Source organism: Amia ocellicauda, chromosome 11 (genome assembly GCF_036373705.1).
Source record: "Amia ocellicauda isolate fAmiCal2 chromosome 11, fAmiCal2.hap1, whole genome shotgun sequence".
Classification (NCBI taxonomy): domain Eukaryota; kingdom Metazoa; phylum Chordata; class Actinopteri; order Amiiformes; family Amiidae; genus Amia; species Amia ocellicauda.
The window spans coordinates 14,844,807-14,865,971 of record NC_089860.1 but is presented as its reverse complement, the minus strand read 5'-3'; the positions used below and the strand labels follow the sequence as shown (position 1 = coordinate 14,865,971).

Below are 21,165 nucleotides of genomic sequence, written 5' to 3'. Positions count from 1 at the left end.
ACTTCTATAAAAGAACATTCTTCGGGCTGTGCAGAAGACACTAGAAGGGAAAATAGAGATACCTCACTATGCCTTATTTTGTAACAATCAACTGAATATTTCAACTTCTAAACAGTTTAATTTTAATACTTTCCCCTATTTGTATTTCTGTTAATCACATTGTTAACTGATTAACTTCACTCATGTTATCTGTTCCTAACACTGTAAGAGCAAGCTATACAGTAAAGATCAGTGCTTTTCATTGTGTTACTTACCTTATTAAAACAAGTATTCTGTGTTTCTGCAGACCAACATACCTCGCTAATACATAAAAATGACAATGTATAAAAGCTAGCAAAATGAGCTACTCTAGTTTAAGTCAATTATAATTGATTCTTTACTTTCACAAAGTTACAGCAATGAGAAGCAACAAAATCAGCCTTGATGTCAGCAAACTTCATGAGCTTTAGATGTGAACCACATTGTAAAATAAAATGGTAAATCAAGAAACATCCATCTTCCATTCCTGATGTTTAATTTAACCATGTCTGAAGTAAACTCAGTCAGTTCAAAAATGGAAAATCCACATTGCATGTTTAAGGTTTAAGACTGCTTTTATTTAAAAGGAAGCCATTATTTAGTATTCTGCCTTGAAGTAAAAGGGGGGGGAGAGCTGGGGGGACAAAAAAATGTAGAGGGTTCTGGATGTCATAGACATTACTACAACTATGCCTTGAATGTAAATAGATGAGTTTAGACATTAGGAAAGGAAACAAAGTATGAAAACAAATTATTTAATGGCTTAAGGAGGAAGGGGGGGAAACAAGAACTACCATTTCAGTCCATTTCAACTACTGAACAAAAATCTATTGAAAGAGACTGCTCGCTTTTACAAGCTTTCTTAAAACAGGTTTATGAAGGAAACCAGAAGAAAAAGGGGATGGGGAAAAAAAAAAAAAAAAAGGAAAAGTTGCTCTAGGCCAGATGTCTCCAGTAGTGTTTTACTCTGAGAAGATGACAGGTTTGTAGTTGTTCATCCGGTCTGTGCCACCACTAGTGTTTACCACTGCAAAAATTGCTTGTAGCCAATGAGTCACTCTATACTTCGGACTGCCTGAGGATAAAGTCCCTCTCGCAGGCAGTGTAAACAGTTCAGCCTCGAAGACCATGTTTTAGTAATCAAACGTTGAGGGAAAAAAAAAAAAAAATATTAAAAAGACACTCCCTAGCTCCTCTCCCTCTCATTAGGATACGGAGGAGATAGGGTTAAGAGGAGAGCCCATCTGTGTCAGTACTTTATCAAGCCACTGGAGAGGGCCGTGCAAGTGAACTTCTATCCAACAGGGGGTGCTGGTGACGTCTTGCCGGTGATACTCCGCCCCCCAGCCCTAACAAAGAACAGAAGATTAATGAGACAGATATATGATCCTATTTATTGCAGACAAAAAACTATATATATAAGCAGCTGAAATATGCCTGACTGAAGGGGTGCCGTACCTTGACGAAACTCATGCGGATAGTGCACATCTTTGTGAGCTCGTAAACAGCCTCGAAACCATGGTTGACAGACTGAGCCAGCAGCTGGGCAAACTCCTGGTTGTTGAAGATCTTGAGGCTGCAGCCGCTGGGGATCTTGCAGACTGTGGTGGGATGGAAGCCGTGGTGGTAGTTGCAGTTTCTGCTCTGGACGAAGATACTGGTGTCGCTCAGGCACTCAGCGTACACCTCCCCTCCCACATAGTAGAGGTGGACTCCTGTGGGAGGCAGGGAAGTAAGTGATGTCAGGAAACAGCCAGCAGGAAATGGATAAAGCTCGATGTCCTGATCATTTTTAAATATGACACAAAAACCTTACTAGAAACCAGAAGCCAAATTAAGTATTGGTCCATTTATTTTAAAATCTTGAACAGCTGGTTCTAAAAAGACCCCCCATTTCCATTTCAGAATTAGAAAGTAGCCGTTACACTTGGGAGCACAAAGATCAGCTACATCCTGTCCTTCAGCAGCGAGAGGAAGAGTGCCAAACCTTTGCCGATGTGGCGCCGGGTGTTCTCGATGGTGGAGTTGCGGTTGACGTTGGACAGCAGCCCCAAGCAGAAGCGGTTCTTGTTGTTGGACGGGTCGGTGAAGCCGTCAACCAGCACGCTGGTGGAGGAGGCGTGGTAGGCCTCGCCCACGCGGTTGTTCAGCTCGTAGTACACGATGGAGCACCAGTGACGGGGCTCCTCATACTCCACGGGCTGCACGTCTACTGCACAGGACAGAGGACGAACAGTTTAACAGCGGGGCTCGATAAGAGACACAGCTGTCCTACCCAACCGTTTGTGCACCTCGACATCTAAACACTGCTTACACCAGTGGTGCACAAATAGTTTTGTATGTCACCCTAAATGACTAATTTCAACAGACTGGGACCACATGGAAGCTCAATTAAACAATTAACTTGTTCAATTAAGGGAATTCTGGTCATTGTTGTCAGTCTGGTCTTTTAAACAAGTCTAACTTAATTTCACTAATCTGCTTAATTGATCACATTGAAATTGTTCCAGCTGTTAAGAAATTTATAATTAAAGGTGACCTATTAGACATGTTGGCCCCTCAAGGATTGGGTTTGGGCAGCACTGGCTTACACTGAAATTGGCCACCACACTCCAGTGCAGACCCCACACTCAGCGGGTTCATACGCTCTACAGATAAAACCCCTACGGGACAGACATTAGTGAAGTGTGGGTCTAATTAAACTAAACATGATTAGGTGGTTAGCAAGCTGTATAATGGAAACAATATATTATAACAAAGGTGGATCCATCTTTTCATGAATAATATTTTTCACAGCAAATGATCCACTTTTCAAAGTTTATAATCACATCTCTTTTTGAACCAAAAAAGGAGATCTACAATTTTGGCAGAAGATTATGTAATCAAACTATTTCTCTCCTTTAGTATGATTTATTTTGCACATTGCACAACACTGCTTCCTGCCCTTTCATCTCCTCTACTGTGTGACAGGTGCAGAGAGGTGAGGAAGTCTCTCACCTCCCCTGGGCATGTTCTGAGGGACCATGCTGTTCCCAGTGTCCATTGACTGAGAGCTGTCCTGTCCCATCTGCTCGTCGGGAGGCATGTAGGCAGGCGGGGGGGTGTCAGCTGCAGGACAGACCACAAAGAAAGGAGTAAAGACTTGGAACAGCTGTGCCCGACAACTGGCTTCTGATGACCAGAGCCCAGCACTGGGAAAACTGCCAAGAGAGCTCTGCAACCTTCAAGGCGGAGCAGCCCGGTGGACAGGAAAAAGCTTTATATAAATTTAATAAAATATTTTCTCAGGATTCCCTTAAAATAGAATAGTTTAATTAAGAAGTGGAAGAAAATGTGATGTTTAAATCTACAATATATAACTACAGCTATAACTCAATCTGCATCTTAACTGAAGTACACATTAGTCCAAGTTTTAAATGGAACTCAGAATAAAAATTTTCCTCTGCATGATATACAAATAAAGGTTATTTTGGAAGTGGTATCCAAGACATTAAATTGTGAAAAATTCTAAATGCAGATGTAAAAATACAAAAATACAATTCAAAAACCGTCCACAGGGGGGCAACATATCATTTGTAAACTGATGGGAGGGACTTCACTGTGGAAAATATTTGAGTTATTCTAGGTTTATTTTCAGCAGTTCACTTCAATTATCTCAATGCAAACATAAGACAAAGAGTATATATATTTAAAAAAAACTGTGGATGGTAATATTGTATTGAAGTATATAAAATATTTTCCTGTTTCCGAATTGAAGGGAATCACTATCAGATGCATTGAGAATTGTTTTCCAAATTTAGATTGAGAGATACTTTCCCTATAGCTAGGTTATATCATAAAATATAGCCTATACATGGCCTTTATATTCATTATTTTTAAATAAAAATACCTCAACAGGCACCGGGACTTCAGCCACAGAGATAAACAAGTGATTACAGCAAAATGAAACTTTTACCCTGTGCAAAGCACATTATAAAAGGCTGCCCAACAAGCAGATTAATTCACCCAGATAAAAACAAGGCATGAACTTCCCTATCCAGAACATTGATCCTTAATACTAGTTTATTCGTGCCCAATTACACACAGCCTGTAGATTTGTTTCCAGTCAGCAAATCTGTGAAATATACTGCAGTACTGGGATGACTGGCTATTGCCAGCCATTTGGCACAGTAGCATTTTTTGCACAAGCATATTTGAGGCTTTACAGAGCTGCTAACTTTGCAAATCAATTGTGTACTTCCACTGACCTTAATTGTGATGCCCTGTCACTATAACTAAAGATTTGTTGTGTTTGTAATTCTCCATTCATACCGAGTCCACATCTCTAGCCATTACTTTGGGCTCATAATCCATAATTCCCTACAAAAATATGTTCATAAAGTGGTGGTTCATTTTTGTTTTCAATCCCAATCTCTTAGCTGTGTATCTTGTACCTGGAAGCTGGAAGGGGCTGGAGGGCCCAGAGCTGGCAGGAGAGTTGGGATAGGTGCCGCTGCTGGCCGGAGATGGGGGGTAGGGCGAGTTGGGCGAGATGGGGAAGGAGTTGCCCCCACTGTGCTGCTGGAAAGACTCTGGAAAGGTAGCATTGAGAGGCATGTGCGGCTCGTTGTGGCTCAGGTTGCGGAACTGGACCAGTAGGCTGTGCTGGGGGTTGAACTCGCTGTGCCTGGGCACCAACACCGGAGGAAGCACTGCAAGAAACGGAAGATCTCATAGGTCAGCTTGGATACAGAGTCCTTTAGACCAATACCCATCTAAATATGGGACAGACAAGACCTGACTTCATTTTAAATATGATATTTGCAGATCTGTGGCATAATATAGGCCTATTGTTTTTTTGTTTTTTTTTATTTGTTCTGCAAATCACAATTGAGGCTACCAAATGTCAACTGACATGCACATATTCAACTGCATCCACTTTATATAAGACTAAGGGCACAATGGTTGTATATATCTTTATTCATTGAGAAGCCGAACTTTGATCTTCAGGGCAATTTTACAAAACACAATCTCTAAGAAAAATAAAGACAACTTATGACAGGGTAATATCTCTGGCTCTCAGGCAATGCTATAGTAAGAGCCCCATGATCAGAATCATACTTTAACACAAGTGTGTTGTCTTTCAAGAGACAAACATGTGATCTCAGATCCCCTGGAGGGCTCAAAGGTACCTTTAATACACAGAAACTCATCACAAATACTCTGCGAAGGTGATGCAAAGGCCACTATTAGAAGAAAAAAGTATCACCTCTTCATTCTGGAATCTGTCTGGAAGCACGAGAAGGCAATGTCGCTGACAGCACTGTGCATATTACACAGGTTCTATTCATCAAATCTAACATGCAGTGGAAGTCCTAATATAATCTAATACAGCAAATGTTAATGACTAGAAGCTTCAGTTTTCATCTATATTTGAGTCATAAAGCTTGCTGCTGCGGTATGAAATAGCTCAACATGAAAATCATGTTTTTCTTCATGAATTATGAATAGACTTTTTGTACTAGTATATCTTTCTTACAGGCCAAAATGGATAGCCTATGCAGCTGCAATAGCCATTTTGTTATAAAGGGGGGAACTAAAATAGATACCAAATCAATAAAAGCAGTTTTCGGAGGGGAGATTTTATTTACAAAGAAATTGGTTGGCTTAAAAACTTCTTTAAAATGTATTTCAGCGGGGTGGCTAGGTAAGATTATCTGATCAAGCAGTGCTAATGAAGAACAGATTTGGGAAGATTCTGCATTAGTCAAATTCAAGGCTTTTACTAAATGCTTAACACAATGGCTGATGCTGTATACTGGGTCATCCTTCTGAATAAATATCAGTACTCCACAGCTAAGGATCAAAGTAGAAATTATTCTGGTCAATAAATTCATAATTTGAGGAAACATGCCAATGAAATGCAACTTTAGCAATGAGATCTCATGAATTAACTTTTGAAGTTGGGATATGAGTTTCAGAAAATGGGGTAAATTGTTTTTAGCCTGTGATCATGCAGTGGACACCAGTTCATCTTCATTCTCAAGGGGAACATTTCAGCCATCACAAGCAGGACAGAAAAGGCAAAGTGCAAGTGGATTCATTGTTAGTGGTCATATAATTCAATTTGTACGTACCTGGGCTCTCCACTCGTTTGTAGTGGTAGGGGTTGATGCAGACTTCCTTCTGCTTGGACCCAAAGGGATACTCGCACACCTCGAGGGGCTTGAGCTCATGATGACTCTGGAGGTCCGGCCAGCGCCACACACGGCAGTAGATGACATGGGGGAGGCCCTTCCGGTGGGACACTTGGAGCCGGCCATCCAGGGAGCGAGGGATGGTGACACACTTGGAAGGTTGTCCTGGGCTGCTCAGCGCCTTCTCCAGGTCTTCCATGGCCCCTTTCTTCTTCTTCAGCTTCTTCACCAGGGCATCCACAGCCTTCTCTGCCCACTTCTCCTCCTCGTCTCCCTGCTTCCACCCCAGGAGCCGCTTCACAGCCGGGCTGGTGAAGGAGAACAAGCTGGACATTGAAGTCATGGTGGCTATGAGGGTGACGACTCTCCGGTAGTATACAGTCAAGGAGGGGAAGCAATCCCTGGAGAGTTACTCCAGCTTCTCAGGCTAAACAGCTCGCAGCCCAAGGGTCCGTGGCAGAGACTACCTTCGCAGCACTGAGGGTAGAGAGAAGGGTCCTCCTGGTGGTCTTACAAGGAGGACTCTTGGTAATTGTCTGATCCGCTCGAAGTCAACTTTAATTTCCCCAATCAAAACCGGAACAGTAAATGTTTTGGATAAAAAAATAAAATAAAGGAGTTGCCGTCTTCAGTGGTGGAAATGCCCTCTGGCTCGCATTCAACTCTTGTTTTTCAGCAGTCAGCCTTACAAGGTCTCTTCATTACACAGTCCAAAGGGAAATGGTTAAAACCTACAATGCAGGGACCTATAGGGTCTTCAATTGCTGCTGAAACCATTCAAAGGAACAGAGAGGGCTGCAGTCATCCAGAAAGCTGCCTATTCCATAAAACCATGAAGGGGGTTTGAGTCACCAGCAGCTTTTTGCTAAAAAAAAGAGAGACACCTGCAAAAAGAGCAAAAGGTTCCTGCACAAGACTGATTTCATAAAGATTAACTAGTCAGAATGTTAACCTTCACAGCAAACTACATTTTATATATACACAACCAATGTAAAATTTACATACAATGAACTGGAGATATCAAATATAATCTGTATATTCTTTCTTGGAATTAAAAAAATACAAGATTCACGTCTATACACCTATCCTGAAAGATCTGACTATTGCAGAAACAGAACCCTCTCTACGCACACCCAACCCAGGCATGGAGCCTACAGGCCAGAATGCAGCTGTTGAGGAGTCATGAACACAACTTGAGAAAGAGGATGTCGGCTACTAAAATCCATTTCCTCCCACCCCCACCCTCCTTCCCCATCCACAGCTGCCAAACATCACTGTCTTTCCTTCTCGATACATTTTTGAAATTCAAAGGGCTGGGCTGCACCCTCTCAATGCATGCGAGATCCTCAGAACTATGAACATCTGCAAAATGGAGAGGAGGCAGGTGGCTGGCCACATGCGTTCCTGTTATTCAATTTATTTTCCTTGAGATTCTTTGTTCTAAACTTCATTGGAAAAGATAAAAAAATGTTTTGGCGGGGGGGGGGAAATGTAATCTATTGTCTAGGTGGTCTCATGTTGTTCAGCATTTATAGCAACAGCAGACAAAACAATTTTGGAAATACTCAGCAGGACACACAGGCTATAAGGTAAATTTGACTCTTGTTTAGATGATAGTAACCTGTACACTTCCCAAGCTAATTAGGAGAAAAATAGATTAGCGGGCCAATCCATGGCACCTACACCTTCATCAGTGTATTGTACAGAGCAGCTCTATAATATAATAATTGACTACTTTTACCATCCTCTTTTTCCAAAGCAGAGATATAAATACCAGGCTTGTGTCTGACCATCAAGTCCTGCCTTATGCACAAGGTCACACTAGCAGATATGTTTTGTGCATAGAGTTTCATCACAGTTGCCTTATCTCCACATCAAAGCTGCTGGTTAAATATAGCAGGACAGCAAATTTACTTTTTTTTGCTCCCCAGGAAGTACAGCAACTGTGGTTAATATCAGGGATTTTGGACAAGGGTAACACCATGGTGTTGTTTCCATATCTAAGACCGAATTAAATATATTTCATTCTTATTTTATAAGAATACAAGCACTTTAAATAGTTTGGGCTACTTTCGAAGTTAGATGTATCTTGTACCATCTGACTCAGTACAAAGAAAAATAGATAAAAGGCAAACTGTCTAAAGCAGTCACTCTTAACCTGCTGCCCTTCCAATGTACTCTATTGCAGAATTACACTGCAAGCTCCTTAAATATTTAATTGGAAATCAGATGCATCAGTATAACGATTAAGCTGCTGATTATATTACAGATTTGATTGCGATACACATTAAAGTAGTTGCAGGCTACAGCTTGTTCCCAGTGACAAACTGGAAAGGAGGTATGAGTCAGCGCATCAGCTGAAAACAAAAAGCTCAACAAGCCTGCTACCATGTACAGCTGGTGAAAATATGACATAGGCCTTACAGTTTACGCCATTTCCATAATTTGTTTGCTAAATTAAAAGTAAAAAAAGTGGACAAAAGAACAAAACAACCAATGCCGACTCCACGTCATCACCAAGATGTTTCCCCCTTTTTTAATTCCCAAACCGGATGAAGATGCAAAGTAGCACGACCTAGTCCGAGAGAGACTCAAAACATTGCGTACTGAAAAAGGTGTCCATTACTGACCTAGCAACTTAGCAGGTCAGGAAGACCTCCACAATACAGGCCCTCGCTTATCTCCAGCTGCTAGTGCCCAACAGTGTAATCGGCTTGTTAGGAGTTTCGCGAGGCCTCAATGCTTTCCAAGCGACGACAGCAAAATGATAATCTTAACTACAGGAAACTGGGGACACAGCTCCCTGAGCCCGACAGCGATAACGCAATGCATTTCACTCTTAGGACTTCCTTCCATTTCCCGCTGCAGACGGCTGCAAACAGTCAATCCTTCTCAGCTCACAGTGATTGAAGGACTGTGAGCTCACCCTCGTGAATGTGCTTTCTGCAAAGTCAGACAAGGACACTCTAGCTGTATACCGTATTGATTTCCCAAGGCCCATGCAGACAAAATGCTTTTCTTTGCACATAAGCTCTAATGGCGAAAAGTCTTGGAACACAATCTCTTGTAAACTGTATGTTACGGCATCCATTGCATTTTCATATATTCAGATGGATTTCCATTGCTGTGGGCTTTTAGACACGTCTTTCGGGATATTTTAACATAATAGCGTAGCTACCAAAAGGTCAAATATTTTATTAGAATTCTTCCATTAAGGGTGTTTGCCACAATCTAATTATACCAACATTTACCATGAAAATGCTTTTTACAATAGTGGAAATACAAGGATTTGCATTGTGTCTATTCATGGTCCCACAATTGTGAATTAGAAATAGGTATATATTCCCCCTATGCCACTCAGACTAAAAAAAGGTGTGTTAATTGTGCACTTGGGCTCAAAGATACAAATTGGAAGAGTTTTAAGCTACAAATCGTTTACAGGATCAGGCAAAAACACCCAAGTCCTCCAGCCTGTGTACCCCAGAGACCTTATTTTAGACAATGCTTAATCATGCCTGACTGGAACTGAAACGCACTAAATCAGTCTCTAGGGTCTTAGCTCACTGCATTTGCACTACACTACAGTATGTATTATTTACTAATTTCGTTACAATGCTTTCCTTATGAAAGGCAGCAGCACACACGAGTTGAGTGCAATGTGCTCTACAGTAGTCACTGGAGGATAATATCAGCTTCTTGTGCATTATTGCTTTGCTGAAGTGCTTAGAAAATGTGTAAAGTGTTACCTGTTGGCAGAATTTATTGTCACAAACAGCAGTTTTAAATCGTGGGTGTGGGTATCCTACATGTATACCTTAAAGTAGATGCATATAAAGTAAACTGATAAGCATATCTTGCAGGAAGTGAAAATGACCACCAAAGACGTGTATAATTCAGTGTAAAAAGACTAGATCTAGGCTTAAAATGACAGTTAGATAAGTACAGTATTTGGAAATGGGTTATGAACAATCATAACCACGTTTGTCTGTAGCTTACTGACCCTAGATCCCTGTCTAACTTTTAAGGCATCCAATCAGCATCCACAGTATGTGCTGGTAATTAGTTATGCACAAGACAACCACACACCCTGTTAATGAATGTAATTCTGTTAATCTTGAATACATTTGTTTCCTCCAGACATGCCTTTTCACTTAGTTGACAAGATAGCTGCTGCTCGACTTCAATCAAAGCTTACCCGGTTTTTATTTGGGATCAGATGCATCTTTCAGTGACTCTGGAGATATTGTACAAGATACTACAATAAAGCACTTCCAGATCTCATCTACCAAACTCCTGGGCTTGGTTTCTCTAACCCTCATGAGTGTGTCGGCGAGAAGACCCAAGTTTTTCTCTGGACTGAGAAGAGCCGGGCTCCCCTACAATCTGGTGGGATGCAAAACAATAGCAGACAGCAAATATCTGCCACATTTCAACAGAGGACAAACAGGCATTCACTGGGGTTTATGTGCACACGAACACCCGTTATTGGAAAACCAGCTATTGTGACTCACACTGGAAGAAAGTGCCCATGGACACAACATTGAAGCATTATTCTTCGTTCAATAAAGAAGAAAAAGAGTGGGTAAAACAGAAATCAGAGGTGAACACATTTCCGATTTCCAAGCACCGTGCACACAAAGGGAAAATGTGAAAATGCAAACCCAGCAGGATTATTTCCAAACGTGCACGTCAGGTTTGAAACACTGGACAGTCTTTAAATGTTGTAAAGCCTTGGGTTTTTTTTTTTGGTTGGTTTTTTTTGAATGCATCAGAAAGAGCAGAGTGGAAATGGCAAGGTATATACACAAAGCACACCAAATGCGAGGCTTTCAAACCCAAACACCACACCACGACCCTCGCATCGGCCGGCGCCGTCGTTTCTCAAAAGCCAAACAAGTTTTTGCGCGACGTGGGAAGTTGAACAAAGTAGCAACTGCACCAGCTGAAGCGCAAAAACAAAGACGCACGACTACACGAAAGTGCTTCCCAACGCGGCCCAACCAGTTCCTACAAACAAAAAGCAACACAACACGCACATATATCCCGGCGAAAAGGCGATCCTGCAGGAAACAAAGCTGGCCTGATCCTCCTCTCCTCTCCTCTCCTCTCCTCTCCTCCTCCGGCCGCCCGGCACTAACTTACAGCGCTGCGCTTAATAATAACCGCCACAACAACGTCTCTTTTCCTCACGGCATCACTTTCAAGTTCAGATCTTCCCAAATAAACTGCCACCGACGCCATGTCTCCCCCCCTCCCCGTCCTCAACACCCCCCTCCCTTCCCAAAACAGGAAAAAAAAACTTTTTCAATCACTTCAACAACCCACCCCCACGGAGGAGAAAAAAAAATCATATTTACCCATCCAAACGGAGCACTTTCCGCCGCCGTCTTCTTCTCATAAACGGGGAAAGAGTTCGCTAAGGGCTCGTACTTTGACGCAAGCGGCCGGGCTCCCCTACTCTCTTTTTCCCCCTGTTTTTCTCTCTCCGACATAAAGTTTTTTTCCCCCTTTTTTCCCGTGTTGTGTCTCCCCCCTCTCTCTCGCTCTAGTTTGTGAAATCCTGGCGTCAGGAAGGCTGGAGGCGGAGCGCCGCGACCCGTATCCCTCCGCCGGCCCCAAAACTCACATTATTGTAACCCGGCTGCCCAGCTGCAGATATCGACTGGGGACTATAGGCTGCTGAGAAACGGGAGAAGCCCTTTATTTATTAATAGGTGTCTCTAAACGCTTGTGCACTCTGTATTGTGATATGGGGTGCAGGAGATAAGCGAATGCACATTTGACAGAATTACTGTATGCATGCATAGCTTTTTCTTTTCTTTTTTAGAGGGGGTTTAATGCATGTTGCTTTATTGGGTAAGTGCTGCCTCTGTTGCAGAGTTTCAGTGCTATTCTTTTATAGGGGTTGTACGATTTGAACTCTTTGGTCACATCTGGGTTGGGAGCTGAGGACATGATAGTGTGATTGCAATCTTGTAACTTGCAGCTGGGGGTGTGCTTTTATTAGCTCTATATAGTATAGTCAGGGGAGCTATTGCACGACCTGCAGAAGTCTTGGCAGGTACAAACCTCACACTGGGGGAAAGAGAGTGCTTTTCTGTCTGGGAAAGGAGGGGAGGAGAGAGATTGTCCTTTTCCTCTCCTCTGGGGTAAAAGTAGTCATAGACCGTGTATAAGAAGGCCCCCACATCACTCTGACACGTTTGGAGACACAGTACAACTGTTCAGAAGTGAAAAACCCATATGACACATGTGGGATTGTGCTGGATGTCGTTCAAAGCAAAACATGTAAAGCTACTGACTGGGACACACGTTGGGTTGTCACTCGACATTCAGCTTCATTGAATTGTACATACTGACTGTACACGCACAACCCTTACAAGTGCAATTTGATATGTGGGGCAGAAGATTTAAACCATTTCCCGCTGCCCGCTGCATTTTCTTGAGACAAAATATGCCCGAGAAAGGGACTATTGCCAAACATCCAAACCTACGACCTTCGGAGTTGAGGATAGATCAAGACAAATCTGCAAAGAAAACCAAAAGACATGTCGTATAGAAGGTGGGATTTGGGGAGATTTCTATAATTCTGTAGAACATAAACCTTCAACTTTCCTCAAGTGCAAACATGATGATATGCATTGAAATATGCCAATGAACCATGTTCTTTCTTTCTTTCTTTCTTTCTTTCTTTCTTTCTTTCTTTCTTTCTTAATGTTACAGGAAAAAAGGGAATTGGCCACAGAATCTCAGCAAACATCAGTTTAGGATAAATCCAGCTTGTATGTCTGTCTATATACTCTTTTATTTTGAGTTTTGCTAATTCTGTTTTTAATTAATCTAAATTTTAGACCACATCATTAAAAAGGGAGATAAGTCAGGCCCTACTGCAGCACAAAATTGCGCTTATGTGTCCTATCCTATTCGATTTCCTCACATTTTCATACTGTGCTCATGTATTTTTGTTTCATAATCAGTATGTATGTATGTATTATTATTATTATTAGTAGTAGTAGTAGTAGTAGTAATAATAATAACGTGACATTAAAATACTTTTTACAGTTTCATCTAAATCAGCCTTGCTTCAATTAAAGCTCTCGTGTGTATACAGAAATTACCCAACGCTGTTCCTAGTTACACCCTGGGGATCCAGTGTCTAGACAGATCACCACACTAGTCTGACATTACACTTCCAATGTGCCCCTCTATGTGTTAACTATGAAATATTTAATTGTGAATACATTAAGAGACAAATCATTTAGGTCTGAATTGCATATGACAATATCAAAACTGCATGGAATACCAGACACCTAAAAGAGTGACAGGATTGCATCAAAATAGTTCAGCCATTTCCATTTATATGTGGGGAGTCAAAAATGACAAACAATGAACTCAAAAATCACATTATAATAATCTTCCATAACTCCAGCTATCCCTTATTCCTGACCACATACCCTGTGTGTGAACGCGTGTAAAGCTCACACTAGAGTGCTGAAGAGTTTCAGGTCAGTACTACATATTTCAACTACAGCTTTGTTGAAATATGCTTGGATTTTTTTAATGAGTGTTACATTTGTATACATTTTGTGTTTTGATTATGTTTCATGTTTCACTAGTCTTCTCCAGTAGTATAAAATGTCACTTGGGTTTAGGAAATCTATCAGATTAAAAAGCTGGTAGATAGTTCAATTAAAATTATTATTATTATTTATATTGTAGCATTAATTGTGATTTTCGAGATTTCAAAAACCAGCTTCAACCCTCGGGCATTGTACTGGTGTGACGGCGCTATAACGAGCAGCCAGCGGAAGGATACCGGCTGCGGCCATTTATTTCTATTGTATTCTGTGGAAGGGTGTGCTGTGACCAGATGACGTCACATATTGGCTCCGCTCAGTCTGAGATTTAAAAATCCCACAAAACCCAGGGAAGGACGGCGATACGGGTAACTAACGGCACTTTCGTTAAAAAAGAAATACATGTTTAAAACATTTTAATTCACCTTCACTGCATTGAAACAATTGAACAAATATACATATGCAACAATACCGTAGTAAAGCTACAGTGAACGAACAGCCGTCTGGTCGTTAAGTAAAAGTGATGAACTTTTTTTCTCGGGCTCGAAAAATACCCACAATGCAACGTGTTCCAACTTACATTTCCTGCAATTCAGTGAATTAGCTGTGAGAGCGCTATAAATGTAAGTTATATATTGAAATACACATATTATATGCATCCCAACACTGCCATGGATATTAATAAGTATATTAAACATTTAGTATTTGTTATACATTGATGACTTTAAGCACTTAGGATATATTTCCCAGAAGTTAGGGTCGGTTTTCCTGTTTGCAAGTTATGACTTACCATTAAAATTCGCATTAACTCAAATATTATATTATATTAATATTAATACATTAATACAGCAGAGTATGTCGGATTCACTTGGCCAAGTACATATCCATTGGTTGGCAAATGTGACAGATATGAATTAATTCATTGTAATTAGCACTGGCAGTAAAAGTAGTTGGAGTAATAAACATGGACATTGTTTAATTTTTAAATGGTGGTCATATGTACAGAAGAAACAAATATGTGCCAATCCAGTCAGACAATATAATACACTGTCCTAAACAGAGACAGTACACATTTTGTAATGCATGTACAATGGTATAAGACGGTTGATTAGATTAATAAAATACACAATTATGATTATTATTATTCATTAATTAATAGTTTTTGTGTCCTGCAAACCTGCAAACAATTTGTTGTGCTGCAAGGAAAAGTGCAAGTCAACGGTATGCATTGCTCCATCTCTCCCCCTGGTGGTTTAATTTGGGAAACAGTAAATAGGATCATATTGAATGAATAGACTATGAATACAGTTGTCTAACTGTGCTTAGGACAGAAGACTTTGTCAGAATAGCCCTTTCTGAAAAGGCATTGGCCAATTTAACACCTTTTTGTATAATACTAGATCATTTAGTGTTTATTAGCTATGGTTATACCTTGATGTAATAACACATTTGGAATATAGTACTTTCAGCAAAACATTAACAGCAATACAATTGAGGTTTTGTGTCTTATTTAGTTCAGCTCATTTATATGGAGTAAAGTAGGAAATGCCAAATAAGTCCAAATATGATGGCACTTTAAGTCAGATATTTCATGTTTACAGATGTATCCTGAAATACGTTTGCTTTCTTGTTGTATTCAATTGTTCGAAATACAATGTATAATGTATAATTTATTGTGTAATACTGGAATCTCTCCTGTATTCCCTGGCAAGGAAATGGAAACTCCATGGCATTTCTTTGGCACTGAATTATCCCTGTCTACCCGGCGTGAGAAACTCTCTCTAGTCTGAGTGATTTGAGTTTGCTCAGATTAACTCTGTGGCACAATGAGGGCGACTGCTTGCTTGATGGCTTCATTAGGGAAAGGATTGGACACTCGGAGGACAGTGTCATATCACTACACACAGGTTATTTTGTAGCACTTCACCCAGACACGCACATTGGAGTTTGCTTCTCTTTTGTCCCCCTCAAGCCTGTTAAAAATATTACCTTGTCAAATCTAAATACAAAGTAAAACTGTGAAAGATAAAAAGAAGTGCTCATCTCTGCTGCAATCAGGAGATGAATGTATACATAATTATCACCGCCGCAACCCATTACCACATAGTTTTCCTGTCAACATAACCATTGTTCAGTGTTTGAGTATGAGGCCTGGAACTGAGTGCCTATTGTCTGCAGATTAATGATGATGCGGTCTGCGAGGCCCTTTTCTAACAATTCATCATGGACTTTTGACCCTGGTTATGTGAACTGCACAGAGAGATAGAAAAAGCAAGCGATGGATTCGGATGGACACGATTTGAGATCAACAGCTTATGTTTTCACAGAAAAGATAAATCAGTTTTTAGCACCGCTGCAAAAATTCGGGAGTGAAGTTTCTGAAAGGGAGAGGAATCAAATCATGTCAAGGAAGGCTTTAAATGGGACAACTAGAAATTCGAGTCACCTTTTATTAAGTGAGGTAAGGTTATTAAGCAAAACTCCATGCATAGGGCACATTTAATTATTTAAAACATTTGTAAAAGTGTGAGGATCAGAGCAAAGACAAGGATTGTACTCAAAACTGACATTACTAAAGAACAATTCAGGTAAGTTGATCATGTATATAAATTAGTGATTTTATTAGCCTGTGTTAGCCTGCTAATTCTCAAATAGATATCTCCAGTATTCATGGGCCAAAGATGCCTCTGGTTCTAATTGCACCTCTGATCTTAATAATTAAAATGCACAAAAAATTGAACCTTTTAATTTCTTAAATAAGCCTATAAATGCCCACTCGCAACATTTTAGAAGGACAGTAATACTCCCCCTAGTCTTATGAATAATAAAATAGCATTTATTAATAGTAATAAATAATAGTAATTAATACTTGTATGTATGTATTATTATTAAACAACAATAATAATCATAATCACAATAATATTGTTATTATTATTAATAATAATAATAATAATAATAATAATAATAATAATAATAATAATAATAATAATGAGACAAATGGGAAATATTTTGAAATGTGTGAAAAAATATATTTTGTATATTTTCACCACCAGGGAGCACCATTGATCTTATTTCAAACACAGAGTCCATTTTCTGTGTCCACCATGATTTCAGGACATGAGAGGATGAACAGCTGACCAAAGTATTGACACTGTTTGGTGCCAGGACACTTCTCTTGTGGAAATGCACATAAAACTGCGTAATTTGATATTTCAAACTCATGGAACAGACGAAAACATCTCCTGTTTGAACTCCTTGAGTGATTGCAGTTTATATAAAATACAATCAAGTTAAACCATCTCCTCAAAATAAACCTAATTTTTCTAAAGACTAATGTTATTTACTCTTATTCATGGCATGTGAATGTACAAAAATATGAAGTGGGTTCTTACACTAGTCCTTATCATGATTCAGACTTAAGACTTTCTTAACACTATCACTCAATCTTAAGGGTTACTTGGAAAGTCTTACAGTGCAGTAAGTCGTGCTGCTATGGATGTTGGAAACAACAGATGGAAAAACGCCTGGTCTTTTCTGGTCCTGGAGCTCATCAGCCTTTGTTGAAGTGTCTGGGATAGCAGGGAGGAGTAGATGGTGTAGTGATTTATAGGCTGCCTTCCTCACCTGACCTTGAGTGTTCAAACACGCCAAGCAGAATCACCGCAGAGAGAGACAATGTAAAATTTTTACCTCTAAAGCCGTCATTTATCATGTTGACATGAATGTAAAAACAGATCCAATCCACAGTGGCCAGAATGCGTCCTAGATGCATTTCAAATGGTTGTGCAGATCCCTCTAAAAGGCAAACTGACATGCAAAATTGGCCTTGTGGCGCAGGTTCAAAATGTGTGCTATTAAAGACTGTATCATGTCAGATTTGGAAAGATATTAGTTCAGCAGGGGCCGGGACAGCATCATTGTATTTTTCATTTTGAAAGAATAATAGGAGTTTAAGAATAAATATATATCTCTGTAGGTGTATCAAGAAGTGCAAAAATGTCCACAACATTTGACTGATACACGAAACTGGAAACAAACCAAATTAGTTCCTAAAATATTAGATTTTCTCTCAGCCTTGTGTATCAATTTGTGTGAGTCACTAATATAAATGTATGGAACTGTTTTGAATAGATATCAGATCTATATATTAATGTAGATATATGAATATATACCATGTGCATAACTTTGAGTACACTGAAGGTATTGAGCATCTAGCAACACCCATTCAGTGTACATAATGGCACTGTCACAAGTTATCTTCCATCACGGACTGTGGTGAAGCTCTCTGATCTAACAACACACAAACTATCAGTCTCTGACAGCCAACTTTGGGTTGTTGTGTTGAGTGATAGACGAACACGGCAGGGTTTGGGGTAAAGCACAGCTGGAGATTCCAGCCGTTCTCATAAATATTCTGTTAGCTCTCCACTCAGCGTGAAACCTGTCAGCCATTTATCACCACAACCAGGGCAATAAATTACCCCCCCCCATCACAAAAGTGCCATAACAGGAACCAAAAGATAATCTCTCTTCCACATGGAGGATCAGCCTCCTCCTTTTAGAGATGGACAATGCCACATCCCCTCATCGCTGACTCAGAAAAGGACGGGTGTTAGGGCTCAGATTTGACTTTCAACTTCTTCTCGTTTTGGCTCTACATGGCATTGCCTGTACCAAGAAGAGTGGAGGAAAACACTGCTTTATAAATTCCCCACCTGTTGCTACAGATTTATCATATCTGCCATTTAGATTCCCAAAGTGAATATCCTGTTGTTTTTGAATTTAAAGAAATAAGTTGAGGTGTGTTCTATTTTGTTTTAAGGATGTCTCTTGTTTTTTTTTTTTATAACACAGGCTTTTCTGTCTATATAGAGGGCTCTTTTCCTCCTTCCAGAAGAATGGTTTAAAATGAAGTGCTTTTTTCTTCCCCGTGACATTGTGGGTCACTCCTGCTGTGTTAGACAGTTCGAAGTTCGGAGTTTGAAAAGCTCCTACTGGAAGGAGCCAAAGGACACATCGCAGAGGCAAGTCACAGCCCCCTATTCAAAACATTGAATGACAGATGACACCTTGAAGTGAAGTGAGATTAATGCAAAAAACAAATGGAGGTTCTCTTCATTAAACTAGGAGGAAGTGTATACCACTATGTTTCGCAGACCACTGTTTCTAAATCTTTAAACGTGTCCACCCTTTATGTACAGTACTGATGAAATCCATATAGCTTAGTTTAACCGGTACTCCTTGTAATACAAGTAAAACCACCATTTAAAAAACAAAAAGCATGTTAATTAATTGCAGGTGTTTTGACAGTTGAAACTTTAATTCTTCCATAAATATGTTTAATGTCCTGCAGCAGACAGTAAGCTAAGCAAATGCAAACATGTGCTGGCAATATGGCAAGGGATGTCCACTGATGCCTGACATATTGTCCTAAAAAACAACACTAATTCCAGCTCAGCAGAGGCAGGAATGTCGATAATATGAAATCAGTACAATTCACTGTTATCATATTTAATCTTTCTAACCTATACACTCATTGTTGTGTATAATTGATGATAGTATTGCACTTCATCTGATGCTTGTGAAATATTATATTGTAAAATTAGATAAACGTAACCCAGCTGACCCATATTACTTGTCAGCTCACTTCTCCAACTGTCCATCAGAGTAGCTTTCTGTGTGTTCCTTCAGTTGCAGCACTGGATGGTATATTGTTTGAAACACAAGGGTTGTTTTCCTGAGAAGTCACAGCTGCGCCACTTCCACACATTTTTGCCAGAACTTTCAGCTCTGTACATGAAACACCTGTCTCTTCGTTTGAGGGGTGTTGTGTTTGCCTCGTCCTGGTGGGAATGGTCTCTTATCGCAGCATCATGGATGAAAACATGGTACATTTTTCAGATGTGACATAACCGAGTCAAAGGGGGTGCTGGACAAGTTTGCCACTAACTTAATCAATAGCTGATGTCAAATACTAAACCAGTGACACCCATTACACTATGCATCATAGAGAGATGTCAGGAGTTCAAAGCAGACTGAAGTTTGGGATTTTTTGTTGTCTCTTTATCCTGTAGCTTTTATTTCAAGCAAGAAATACAGATGTTAGTGTAAGAATAGACCATTATTTTGCATAGAGCGAAACGAATACCCAAAAATTTAATCTTTTTTGGAAGAGATTCAAGAAACTGGAAAATCTTTGATGTACACCTCCATTAATAAAACGTTGCAGGGTCTGACTGGACCATTCAACGTGAGTAAGCCTATGTGGAAAACAGAACGTATGAAACAGTCTGATTTCCAGTAATTTATTTTCATGGTTTTGTGGTTATTTCTTCCCCCTCTTGAAAGCAAGTGCTGTTTTTGTTACCCATGAGATGTCGGCTAAGATGGGAAAGGACATCAGCTGTTGCTGCCATTGATTAGCAGACACACAATGCTCCTTTAGAAAGTGCTTGGGCTGGGGAGCGTGTGGAAGAATTTAGCAGGCAGAGATCCCTACACCACAGTGCAGCGCTGGTGTTAATATCACTACTTGTGTTCCACGTTATTGGTTGCCCATGTTTCGCAGGGAAGGCATCAAAGGAAATACACAACCTTAAGATAACCATTAAATAAATGCCATGAAAAGTACAGCATTATCATATATAAATGTATACACATGTACACAGGTTTCAATTTTTACATTTGTATTATATATATAGCTTTCAGTTGTTGCCTGGTCCTTGGAATCGCTATTGTTTTTTTTATTATTACTGTGTGTTGACAGGTTCAAATATATAACAAACAAAAAGTTGTTAAATGTTGAAAACTAACTGACTAATAATGGGTACTTGAGTGAGACAGAAAAATAACGTAATCTTATAATTGCTGTTTCTTCCCCCCACTTTTCCCTTAATGATTCAGTGATTTTTTACTCTGATTACTCATATCCCTGTCTAGTTCAGTAGCCATAACTCTATCCTTTTTTAATGAATTGTAATGCATTTCAAACTCCTACTCTTTCATACAAATAGAACCGTCCCTGGCCAGGGGCCACTGAAAATAGACTTTTCATTTCCTCTGTCGTAGAGAGCATAAACCATTTGCTTATACTTTAATCTATAGTCAAGCAAATGTCCTTTATGTCTGTGCAGGCTTTCAAGATGTTGACACTTTCCTTCTAAGGATCGCGCATTCCTCTACAGGTCTTGGCCACTGTATTTAGCACATTTTGGCAGGGCCAGTAAGGGGACTGACAGACACTTCCCTCAGTATTACCCAAGTTCAGGCTCAGGACATTTGCCATCTTCCATAAGCCCATTAATCGCTGGCACTCTGCAATGCTCTGAATAGCCTTTGAATCTCCCAGAGTGGCCTGAAGAGGAACTAGGAATGGGAATGGTTTCTGTGTTTTG

At 40.1% G+C, this 21,165-nt stretch overlaps 1 protein-coding gene across 4 annotated transcripts; it reads right to left on the bottom strand.

Annotated features, from left to right (window-relative positions):
* Positions 1–574: 574 nt before the first annotated feature.
* smad5 (SMAD family member 5) lies at positions 575–11,762 on the bottom strand. 4 transcript variants are annotated; one of them, XM_066716664.1, is made up of 7 exons: positions 11,552–11,762; positions 6,135–7,078; positions 4,452–4,709; positions 3,016–3,126; positions 2,006–2,230; positions 1,477–1,733; positions 575–1,367 (listed from the first exon to the last, which is right to left on the bottom strand). In XM_066716664.1, the coding sequence occupies exons 2-7, from the start codon at positions 6,535–6,537 to the stop codon at positions 1,224–1,226; spliced, it is 1,398 nt and encodes a 465-aa protein (XP_066572761.1). In that variant the 5' UTR covers positions 6,538–7,078; positions 11,552–11,762; the 3' UTR covers positions 575–1,223. The 4 variants fall into 4 exon arrangements, with proteins under 4 accessions (XP_066572761.1, XP_066572764.1, XP_066572762.1 ...); XM_066716667.1 differs by having other exon boundaries at positions 2,006–2,227; XM_066716665.1 differs by lacking the exon at positions 11,552–11,762 and adding an exon at positions 11,231–11,436.
* Positions 11,763–21,165: the final 9,403 nt, after the last annotated feature.